The sequence below is a fragment of the Pangasianodon hypophthalmus genome, chromosome 6 (genome assembly GCF_027358585.1).
Source record: "Pangasianodon hypophthalmus isolate fPanHyp1 chromosome 6, fPanHyp1.pri, whole genome shotgun sequence".
Lineage (NCBI taxonomy): Eukaryota > Metazoa > Chordata > Actinopteri > Siluriformes > Pangasiidae > Pangasianodon > Pangasianodon hypophthalmus.
In genome coordinates this window covers 16,876,900-16,889,099 of record NC_069715.1, presented here as the reverse complement: position 1 = coordinate 16,889,099, position 12,200 = coordinate 16,876,900, and the positions used below count along the sequence as shown (strand labels likewise).

The following is a 12,200-nucleotide window of genomic DNA, read 5'->3' as shown; positions in this document are numbered from 1 at the left end:
ACTTAAAATAACAGAATGTGGACCTACACTGCTCCTTAACTATTAGTGGATAGATCTTACCCAGTAGTCGCAATAAGAGAAACAGAACGCCAAGTGCATAAGATTTCAACTCTGGGCTGACTGTCCTAAAAAACAGAGATGGAAAGAGATAAACAATGTGGTTACAGAGTTCATGGGTCTAATAAAGAGTAAAGTAAAGTAAAGAGATTTTTTTGGCAGATGCATTTTTTGTATGCTTAAAAGGCATGATGATGTTCATACCCTTTGCAGACAAAACTGCATTAAACTGAAATGATTTTACATTATAATGCCAATTCAAATCTGTTAATTCTCTACAGGTCTCAAATGTGTAGGCAAAGCATGTGTCACATTCTTAAATCTTCTTTTACTTGGATAGAAGTTGAAATAGACTATCTGCATGTCTCAAGATGAGTTACCTGATGAGGATGATAACTGAGGGTGTCTGAGCCATGGCTCCTATCATGCTGCAGGCACAGATCACACACAGGAAAATGAGGAAAGCCTCCTGGCACCCAGGACTTGGGCATTTGCCTGGCACAACTGTGGAGGGAATGCCATCACCAGAAATGCATGCACACCCTGTCAGGTTCTGCATGGGCTAAGGGGAAAATGGAAATATTAGTCCAGAGAAAATTATTTATTGCTGCATTACAGTAATAATGTGTATTAATATTATTCATGATTTTATTATTTGGAAAACTTTAGTACTCTATCAAAATGGAAAATTATAAAAGCAAATAATAACATTTTTTTTAATATAGTTTCACTTTATAAATCAACATTCTATAACAATTCATAAGCTCATCAAATTTGGAAAGAGGCACTTTAGGGAAATAAGCTTGTAATTAAAATATTGATTAGTAGATGAATTGCACAGCTCCTGTAAAGCAGCCCCCAAACATCAATGAACCACCACCAGATTTTACAATGGGAATCAGTGTAATTCCTTGTTTGCCAAACACACATGGCATGTTTGCGCAAAGTGTCAAAGGGTATTGTATAACCCCAGTGTGTAAGGGTGTAGAGGAAGACTCGGGAGGCAGGCAGCATTTTAGCCGAGCTCCGGGCTCGCGTTTATTTGATCCAGGCTTTTCAGCACACTTACAAAAATCTCAACAAAAACAGGATGACAACAACAAAAAACAGGTCAATCCCGAACTCGCAGCTTTCGCTCCGCCAGGTTCAAAGTTCACGCTCCGCGGCGTGTGTATGGGTGTGTGGGTACATGTGTGTGTCTCGGGAGCACCAGCAGCTATATCTCTCTCTCGCTGGTTATGGGAGACACTGAAAGCACAGACACAAGTAAGTAGACTGGCAGTACTAAGACACAGGTGAGAATCATCACGCGTTACCTGCTGATTCAACCCACCTCCTCTCCATCCACAGCTGACGCTCGACCACGTCCCTGCTGCCACATACCCCCACAACCTTACTCAGACCGGGGGGGGGTTGGGGTCCGGCCTGCAGCTGACTCCCTCCTGGTGGGTGAGGTAATCTGCCACAACCATTTGCGATCCCAGCTGAAGTGCCAGATACCAATTAGTGATCCGTGCGTTGGCATCCTTCATGCAGTGGAGCCACTGGAGTGGGGCGTAATTGGAACAGATGGTAAAAGGGCATCCCTGTAGGTAGTACCGGAGGGGGAAGACCGCCCACTTGATGACCAGACAATCCTTCTCGATTGTGCTGTACATGGTTTCCCTTACTGGTCAGTCAGCGGGTTGGTGATGTCTGAAAAATTAGGTACAAACCTCTGGTAATAGCCAGCCAGCCCCAGGAACTGCCTTACCCCCTTTTTGGTCTTGAGTCTCGGGCAGGCCACAGTCGCAGCTGTCTTATCAATTTGGGGACGCACCTGCCCATGGCCCAAGGGGAAGCCCAGATACCGCACTTCCACCCATCCAGTTGCACTCTTATTCTGGTTTGCTGTGAGTCCTGTCCATCTCAATGATCTCAGGACAGCCCTCAGATGTAAATGCCACTGTCATTCATTACTATAAATGATTTTCATCTAAATAAGCAGCGGCATATGCATTGTGTGGGCAGACGATTCTGTCCATGAGACATTTAAATATTGCTGGGGCTCCAAACAACCCAGATGAAAGGGTGACAAATTGGTGTAACCCAAATGGAGTGGAAAAGTCCATGTTTTCTCGAGATCCTTGAGACAAGGGAATCTGCCAATACCCCTTGGTTAAGTCCAATGTCAAATAAAAGCAATCCACACCTAACTGATCGAGCAGTTCGTCAATGTGGGGCATCAGATATGAGTCAAAATTAGACACTGTGTTGACTTTTCTAAAGTCTGCACAAAAATGGACCGATCCATGGATCTTGGGCACCAAGACCACTGGGCTGCTCCAATCACTGTGGGACTCCTCGATTACTCCCATGTCGAGCATAGCTTTGAATTCATCCAGAACCACATTTGACGTGCATCATTTCTATCTGTTCGCCTGACCTCATAGTCTACTTCTCAGACTCACCGTGTTACCTCAAAAGGTCCTTACCACTTTGCTTAGAGCTTAGAGCTTGACGTGGGTAGATATACGAGTACATTTCTTCCGGTGCAAAATCCCGTAGCTGAGTACCCGTCATAAAGTCAGGACTGTCGTTCTTGGACCTGACGCATATTCTCTTGTGATAGGTGACTTAAGATGTGGAGTTTTGCTCTCAGGTCCAGAACGTACTGAATGTCTTTTTTGCTGTTAGAAGGCCCCTCCTCCCACTTTTCGCTAATGACATATAGAATGCCACGAAGCTTGCACCAGCCCATCCTTCTGTGGATGGTAAACATGGCTGAGAAAAAATTTAAGTGCATGGCATAAAGAACGTGCCCTGGTCAGTCAGGATCTCTTTTGGAATCCTGGGAGATAACACGGAAGAGTGCCTCTGCAACGCTGTGTGCTGGGATGTTGCAGAGAGGCATGGCTTCCGGGTATCACATGCCATAGTCCACTAAAACTAACACAAAGCAAGGCCCTCGTGCAGTCTGTTCTAATGGCCCGACAATGTCCATATCAATTCTTTCGAAGGGGCCCTCGATCAATGGAAGCGGGATGGCCAGTGGATTCACCAGTTGATATTCACGATATACCCCACACCACCTGCGAACATCACCGTGAATGCCCAGCCAATAAAAACGGGCCATGAGATGGTTTAGTGTTTTATCCTGCCTCAAATGCCCAGCCATGGGATTATGATGAGCCGTATGGAACAGAACGTCCCTATGGCTCTTCAGTACTAACAACTGGGTGCATAAAGAGTGGTTTAAGCATCTACCTAGGCACAGTGCAACAATGATAAATGAACTTTTAGGTAGTACAAAAAGTATCAAACTGTAAACAATGAACACAGACAAAAGGCCATGCAAATTTATTAATGTACTCTAAACAAGTAAAAATAATGAACTGTAAACATTGTAAACGTTGTATGCAGTCAAAGAAGTGACATAGTGGGAGATATTGCACATATGGTACAAGGACAGTCAGAGTCTGATATCACTCTATCTATCAGTTAGAGTCCAGTGTAAATGTAAATGATAAAGGGCAGTGCATGGAAGGTAGAGTGGGGTGTGCTTGCAGAGGTGTTATTGGTTAGAGTTCAACAGTCTGACGGCCTGCAAAAGGAAGCTGTCACGCAGCCTGCTGGTGGGATCTGATGCTGCGATACTGTCTGTCTGATGGTAGCAGTGAGAGCAGTCCATGGTTTTGGTTTGAGTGTCCTGCGTCACTCGATATGTAACCTATCTTTAATAACTGAAAAATATGGGTAGGATATAGCAACGTTAGGCTGAATTTGCTAACCATCAATTATTCTCAGTTGGTCGAAGGCATGCCTCAGGGTCTCATCATGCGACTGCTCCAATGGGAAATCCCTGAGGGAAATCCTTGCTTCTGTGTCCCCGTGATGCAGAGCTGACATCAACGGCCCCAGCACCACCTCTCCAGCCAACATAGCACACATTCCACACCGTGCCTCACTACTGCAGGACCCATCCACGAACATTTCCCTTATTCATGCCTTAAACCCTGGCCAATTTGTCCCAAGAATTAGTGGATGGGTAAGATGAGGACTAACTGCCACCTCCACTTTATGCTTTTGCCCCTGAAATTTAATACCAGCACCAGCGGATACTCATGAACATTCCTGTGCACACATCTCACCTTCACCAATCGTGCCAATGCCCCGCACTGGTATTTCTCAATGGCCCGCACTGAATCAGGCTTTCATGGATGGTGGTCTTGTTACATCCTGCGTCCACCAAGGCCTGATGTGTACTCCCCTGTATACGTACTGACACACAGTACGGTCCTGCTCAATTGGGGGAGGTCTGCGGCGCATCAGGGATCCAGATCATTGTTCCCACTTCCCTGAAGGAAATCATGTTCAGGAGGCCAGTTTTGGGCCCCCCATGCACCTTGGTTCCAGGAACCTGGGATCAGGGGAGAAGTAGGAGAGAGAGGGAGAGAGTCAGGAAAAAGGGAGACACCTGGACCAACGATCGCCACCAAGTGATCCTCCGCCAGCTCCATGGCTTGATGATCTGTTCTGCATCCCGCTTCCTCTGCCATCAACCACCAGCAACAGGAGTCCTTCAGCTGCTGCTTATAGGTGAAGGGGCGGCCAACCTCAGGAAGCTACAGCGACCAGACGTGTTGACGGTGCTCCTCAGGTGTCCACCCCGCTGCAGGACTGCACTCTTCATGTTGGAATACTCCAGATGTGTCCAAGCCGGCAGCTGCTGGGCGGCAAGCTGGGCTTCCTCCAATAGCAAGGGGAGGAGTCGCAGAGCCCATTCCTCCTCCGGCCTTTCCCATGCAGCTGCCGGATGCTTGAAGAGCTCCAAGAAGGCCTCTGGATTGTCTGTGGAGGCCATCTTGGTTAGCGTCATGCGTGGTACAGTGGCAGTGGACATAGCTGGAAATGTGGTGGGCAGCAGCAGTTCTGGAGTGCCTGCCGGCTCTCGGCCTGCTCCTGCACAAGGGCTTCGAGGCGCAGCTGCTGCTCGTTGTGCAGGTTGAGGAGCGTTTGGTGTTGGGTTGGGTGGAGGATGGCAAGGGACTTGACAATCTCACTGAGTGGGGAGGCTTCCATGGTGGCATCTGTGTCTTCCCCAATCCTGGGTTTTGGCACCACTGTAGAACCCCGGTGTGTGAGGGTGTGGAGGAAGACTCGGGAGGCAGGCAGAATTTTAGCCAAGCTCTGGGCTCATATTTATTTGGTCTGTATTGTCCTGAACTCACAGCTTTCGCTCTATCAGGTTCAAGTTCATTCTCCACAGCGTGTGTATGGGTGTGTGCTTGTCACGCGAGCTATGCCAGCTATATCTCTCTCTCTTGCCGGTTACAGAAGACACTGAAAGCAAAGAGACACATAAGTAGACTTGCAGTAATAAGACACAGGTGAGAATCATCTTCCGTTACCTGCCGGTTAGACCTGCCTCCTCTTTGTCCACGGCTGACGTTCAACTACACCCTCACTGCCACAGGAATAAATTACAAAACCTTTTTTTATGGCCCTGCCCATGCTTAATTGCATTTATGCCTTTATGTAATTATATCCATCACCTGACATATGTAGGTTAACAGACATCTCTTTTTGTGTTGAAAGCTCTCTGGTCAAAGGAGATTTTACATGTATGCAACCTTGTATTTATATCCTAGGGAAGTAAGAAATGGTCAGAATAGTTCCTGGACACATTTTTAAAAAATATCTCAGTGATGACCAAATTTTTAAAATTTATTTCAAATATTGTTTAGTAATTTAGCCACGTTTTGGGAGAAGATACAATTATGTATGCTATATTTATTTCATACCACAGGGTGGTTGAATGCTTGAATCTGATTGGTCATTATTGTTTGTATAACAGCACGGCTCAAAAAGTAGTTCTGGTTATAACATGAACATTAGGTTAATACTAATGTGCTCATTCTAATATGTTATAGTTTCTATTGTAACAGCTCATAAACAGGGACGTGTATGGCGGATGTTCTACATAATCTAAGGCTAATAATAAACAGATTTAAAAAAAAAAAACGTGTTATTTAACAAAAAAAACTATAGTCGTTGATGTTTATTGATTTATTTAATCTTTATGGAAGGAATCTCAGTTGTAAGAGCTTTGTGACCGTCATGGTACTTTGCGAAGTTGCAAATATCGTTTAAAATGCATGACATTTCGTACATTAACTCAACAAACATTTTAATCGCTGGCAAATTGTAGTGGTAATAGCAATAGCAAGTGGAATAACACTCCATTCCATGCTGTTATATGAAAATAATGCACTCCACTTGCAGCTCATGCCACATATGCACCCCCCGCCCCCGCAGCATGCATCACTTTTGTGTAACAGTGCGGTCTGTCGTGATTATTCCTTACTTAAACATTCAGTTATACATACATTCATTGACTGTAGATAAATAGTTTGACAGAGGTTACCATAAAAAAAGATGAGAAAGAGTGGGACATGGAAGGAGGAGTGTGGCATATGAAAGAGTAATAAATAACCTGAGCCAGTCGAGGAAGCACTCCAGTGCTATTGGATTTGATGCAGCCAGCGAAGCAGGAGGACAGGTACGTGATTCCGTTAGAGCCACAAACAGGGCTAACCGATGATGTGTAGCAGTTACAGTTACTAATGCATGGAGCTTCTGGTGTTTGGCCTGGCTGCAGTGTTCTACAAACACACACACATACACACACACACACCATTCATATTCAAACAACAGCAGAGGTTTTACACATATTAAATAAAACACTCACAGGGTGGCAATTATGAATAAAGAGCTCTCCTGAATCATCTTAAAATACAACACACCTGTTAAAGGTAGGGAATTTTTTTTAAAAAACTAAATTACTCTTTATTCCCATTTTAACAAGTGTGCACAGATGTGAACAAAAAATAAAACAATCCTTCGGAGAAACAAATAAATAAACAAAACACTAGCCATGCTCACTCATTGCCATAGGCGACGGTCACACCAGCAACAGGGCCTGTGTCACAGCCAAGGAAGAGGAAAGACACATAGCAGGCGGTGGAAATCAGGTTGACCAACATGGCCATCCGAACAGCACCCAGAGCACACAGATTCAGCTTCTTCACCAAAAGACCGCCCATAAAAATCCCCAGACATGCACATGGGATGGCTGTCATACCTGCAAGAATCTAAGTTAATTTCTTTAATAACAATAATATTAATTTGGTTTGAACTAATTTTAATGAGGAAGATATGAACTTTTGGACTCTGCATGCAGAATGGTCTATATGAAAGAGGCATGTCTGACATACCCAGAAGCTGATTGGCCGAGGTGGTAGTAAGATTAAACTGCTGCTCCAAGTACTTGCCCAAGAAGGCAGCAAAACCAGCAACTACAGCAATCTCCATACATGCAGCAAGGACAATACAGGTGAACACCGGGTTAGACAGCAGGTGTTTAGTCACCTTGGGAATAACTGAGCAGAGAGAGAGGGGGGTGGTTGTTATTACAGTAACCTTAATGATAGACTAAGAGACTCTGTTTTTTTATCCAATATTTATTTATGCCATAAATAAGCACAATTTGATATGCAGAGTCTAATGTTTGCTTCATCTTCTAAAGACAGCCTTTCATTATCTCAGTGAACTTTGCAAAGTCTTGCATGTGTTATGTTCTGCAAATCTAAACAATAATCTGATTGGTCAGATTCTAAGCTTGCAAAAGTATGGGGAATGAGGGATGTGGACATTGCCTGGTCATTTCCAATCTTCAACTTCCCAGATTCAGTGAGCCTGTGCCCATTTTAGCCTCAGATTCCTGTTATTGGCTCACAGGAGTGGAACCTGATGTGGTCTCATGTTGTTATTGTTCAAATAGCATGGAAGGAGAGCCTTCCGAGCTATAGAAAAGCTCTTAGTGATGCTAGATCAATGTACCTCTCCACCCTAACTGAAGATAACAAAAATAATCCTAAATTCTTATTTAATACTGTAGCAAAATTAAACTAGGAATAAGACCACAACTGAAACATGCACACAATCATTATACACCAGTGATGACTTTGTGAATTGTTTCAATGGTAAAATTGAAAATATCAGGCAAAAAATTCAGATTATTAATTTAAAACCAGACAGTTTTATAATTAACCCTGTAGATAATAATATAACGATATTAGATGAATGATTAGAATGTTTTACTCCCCTTCGAGAGACTGAACTTATTTCACTAATTTCCTCATCAAAATCATCAACATGTATACTAGATCCCTTACCTCTGTGTTTCTTCAAATCGATAATTCCAGAAGCAACTGAACCTCTTCTAAAAACATCAATTCTTCCTTTAGCACTGGCTATGTACCTAAATCTTTTAAACTAGCAGTTATCACACCCCTGATTAAAAAAACCTGACCTCAACTCCTGTCAATTGTCCAACTATAGGCCAATATCAAATCTCCCCTTTATCTCCAAGATCCTAGAAAAGGCTGTAGCACAGCAGTTACTCTCAAACCTACATAAGTATAACATTCATGAAATCTATCAGTCAGGATTTCGGCTTCATCATAGCACAGAGACAGTGCTGGTTAACGTGGTAAATGAACTACTACTGGCTTCTGATCAGGGTTGTGTCTACTTGCTTGTATTGCTTGACCTTAGTGCAGCTTTTGATACCACTGATCATGCTATTTTCCTTGATAGACTAGAAAATGTTGTAGGCATTATGAGAACAGCCCTGTCCTGGCTCAGGTCTTATTTGACTGATCGTTATCAGTTTGTAGATGTAAATGTGACTTCTCTACACATACTAAGGTAAAGTTTGGTGTTCTGCAAGGTTCTATTTTAGGCCCACTCCTCTTTTCTTTATATGTACTACTTCTAGGCAAAATTATTCGTAAACATGGTATTAGCTTCCATTGTTATGCTGATGGCACACAGTTGTATGTTTAAGCAAAACCAGATGATGGACACCAGCTTAATAAAGTTGAGGAATGTGTAAAGGACATTAGACACTGGATGCTTATTAACTTTCTTTTACTTAATTCTGACAACTAAGAAGTACATGTATGAGGAACAAATGCAGCTAGAAGTAAGCTTTCTGCTTACATAATAACTCTGGATGGCCTTTCTGTTTCATCATGTGCAGCAGTAAAATACCTTGGTGTGATTATTGACTCCAGTCTTTCACTGGAAAGAAATATTACAGAATATCTTTCTTTCAACTCAGAAATATTGCTAAGATAAGATAATGTACATGATGCAGAAAAATTAGTTCACACTTTTGTTAACTCTGGGTTGGATTATTTGTAATGCCTCGCTGTCTGGATGCTCCAGTAAGTGCATAAACAAGCTCCAGTTACTGCAGCAGAGTCCTTACTAGAACCAGAAGATATGACCACATCATCTCTATCTTATCCACACTGATTTCGCTCCCAATGCAATTTCGTATTGATTATAAAATACTACTATTGACCTATAAAGAACTGAATTGTCTCGCGCCTCAGTAACTGAGCAAACTTTTGGTCTTTTATGATCCACCACACCTACTCAGACACAGTCTCAGTATTTACATCTAGGCTGAAAACACATTTGTTTAAATGTGCCTTTTTTGAATCAAGCCTTTTGTGAATAGTTTTTTTTTTAGGTAAAGGAGCAGGTCTAGAGGGTTCACAGACAGAGTGTTGTGGTGAACCATGATGTTTGAATGCTGACACCCCCCTACTCTCACACGTTCACTCAGGTTTGTTGACAGTGGAGTGGCTGGCCACTTTATGTTCCATGGCACCCTCATGTCTGTGTTACCTTCTGGCTCTCCCATTTTGGTTATGCTGTCACAGCTAGTCTTGCCAGAGTCCCTGCTTGCACTCTGCATGCAAAGTACACTGTCCTTAACCATTATGGGACAAAAGCTTACCTAACAATCTCTCTCTCTCTCTCTCTCTCTCTCTCTCTGTCGAGCTACACGTGCTACTCCTGAGATACCAGTGATGCCAACTTCTGGTTGGAGTCTCATCGGTTGTGAGAACTCATTGGGGTGGTCCGACAAGGACGGCCTGAAGATCATTGGGATTGCTGGAGATGGTGCCACTTTGTGGCTGTGGAGATGGCTTGAGGATCTCATATGGGGAGTTGTACTGTGATGGCTTGGGACTGCGATTGCTGTGGTGGCCACAGCAGGGGACAGTGGAGAGGTTCAACAAACCAGACTTCATGTGAAAACTCTAATTAATTTACTGGTTGTACAATTGCAATATTTGTCCATGAAGTACACAGTTATAGAAGGGATTTATTTATAATTTCATTATCCCAGATGAGGATGGGTTCCCTTTTGTGTCTGGCTCCTCTCAAGGTTTCTTCCTCATATTGTCTGAGGGAGTTTCTCCTTGCCACCGTTGCCTCTGGCTTTCTCATTAGGGATAAATTCACACATTTCCAATTTATTTTGCTTTAATTTAATTTCAATGTATTTATTTCTGTAAAGCTGCTTTGTGACAAAGTCCACTGTTACAAGCGCTATACAAATAAAATTGAATTGAATTGTTGCAGCTGCCTTAAGGTTAGACATATTGTGCATTCTGAGATGTTTTTCTGTTCACCACAGTTCTGAAGAGTGGTTGAATTACCGTACCACAGCTCCAACCAGTCTGGCAATTCTCCTCTAACCGCTCTCATCAGCAAGATGTTTCCTCCAACAGAACTGCCAGTGACATTCTACTTTTTGTTTTTCCACACCATTCTGTGTAAATTCTAGAGACCGCTGTGCATGAAAATCCCAGGAGATCAGCAGTTTCTGAAATACTCAAACCAGCCCATCTGGACCCAACAACCACACCATGGTGACATTTGACATTTTCCCCATTCTGAGGTTTAATGTTAACATTAATTGAAGCTTTTGACCTGATTTTATGCATTGCACTGCTGCCACATAATTGGCTGATTGGGTAAATGCATGAATGAGCAGGGGCACAGGTTTTTCTAAAGTGTCTTGTGAGTCTACACACACACACATACACACAGTTTGATAGTAGCTGTCTACCACAGTATATTGGAGTTGAAATTACATAAGAATATAAATATGACCAAATCGAGTGAACAGTGTAGGAATTACTTTTTACATGTGGTCCCCCCTTTTTAAGAGCACAAAAGTAATTTTGGCTGCTCAGCTGTTCCATGGCCAGGTGTGTCTTAAGAAGAAGCCATTATTGGTCGCATATACAGCACAGTGAAATTATTTTCCAGCTTGTTAGGAAGCTGGGGTCAGAGCACAGGGTCAGCCATGATATGGCACCCCTGGAGCAGAGAGGATTAAGGGCCCTGCTCAAGGGCCCAACAGTGGCAGCTTGGCGCTGCTGGGGTTTGAACATTCAACCTCCTAACCAGTAACCCAGAGCCTTAACCATCGAGCCACTGCCCTCATTGTTTAGTCCCTTATTCCCTCATTATTTCACTTACAAGTAATCAGATAAAAGGTCTAGAGTTGTTTTCAAGTGAGGCATTTGCATTTGGAATCCATTGCCGTTAACTGTCAAAGTACACTATCGGTCCATGAAAACTCATACTTTTATTCATTAAATGAGCTCTAAAATGAACAGAAAATGTAGTCAAGACACTGACAAGGTTAAAAAATAATGAATTTTGCTTGAAATAAGAATTCTGTCCTTTTGTCAAAGAATCCTCCCTTTGCAATAATTACAGCCTTGCAGACCTTTGGCATTCTAGCTGTCAATTTGTTGAGGTAATCTGAGGAAATTTCTCCCCATGCTTCTTGAAGCACCTTGCACAAGTTGGATTGGCTTGATAGGCACTTTTTTTTTCTTCTATGAAGCATACATTCAAGCTGCTCCCACAGCTCAATAGGATTGAGATCTAGTGACTGCACAGGCCAGTGCATTACTACAGTGATAGAATACCAGCTGACTGCTTCTTCTAGTTCTTGCATAGTTTGGGGCTGTACTTTGGGTCATTGTCCTGTTGTAGGAGGAAAATTAGCTCCAATCAAGTGCCATACACAGGGTATGGCATGGAATTGCAAAATGGAATGATAGTCTTCCTTGTTCAAGATCCCTTTTATCATGTATAAATCTCACTGTTTAGCACCACCAGAGGCACCCTCAGACCATCACCTTTCCTCCACCATGCTTGACAGTTGGCACTTTGTGTTCCAAACACCTCAAACTTAGATACGTCTGTCCATAACACTTTTT

The 12,200-nt window shown here is 43.0% G+C and overlaps 1 protein-coding gene across 2 annotated transcripts in view; it reads right to left on the bottom strand.

The window, feature by feature from the left end:
- slco3a1a (solute carrier organic anion transporter family member 3A1a) overlaps positions 1-12,200 on the bottom strand; it is a 54,426-nt gene that overhangs the window by 4,848 nt on the left and 37,378 nt on the right. For both annotated transcript variants that reach the window (XM_026927243.3, XM_026927242.3), the window contains exons 5-9: positions 7,314-7,478; positions 6,982-7,180; positions 6,533-6,701; positions 438-619; positions 61-125 (exon numbers count right to left, since the gene is read on the bottom strand). In XM_026927243.3, the coding sequence (XP_026783044.1) occupies positions 61-125; positions 438-619; positions 6,533-6,701; positions 6,982-7,180; positions 7,314-7,478 (780 nt within the window). The remainder of the gene's footprint in view (positions 1-60; positions 126-437; positions 620-6,532; positions 6,702-6,981; positions 7,181-7,313; positions 7,479-12,200) is intronic.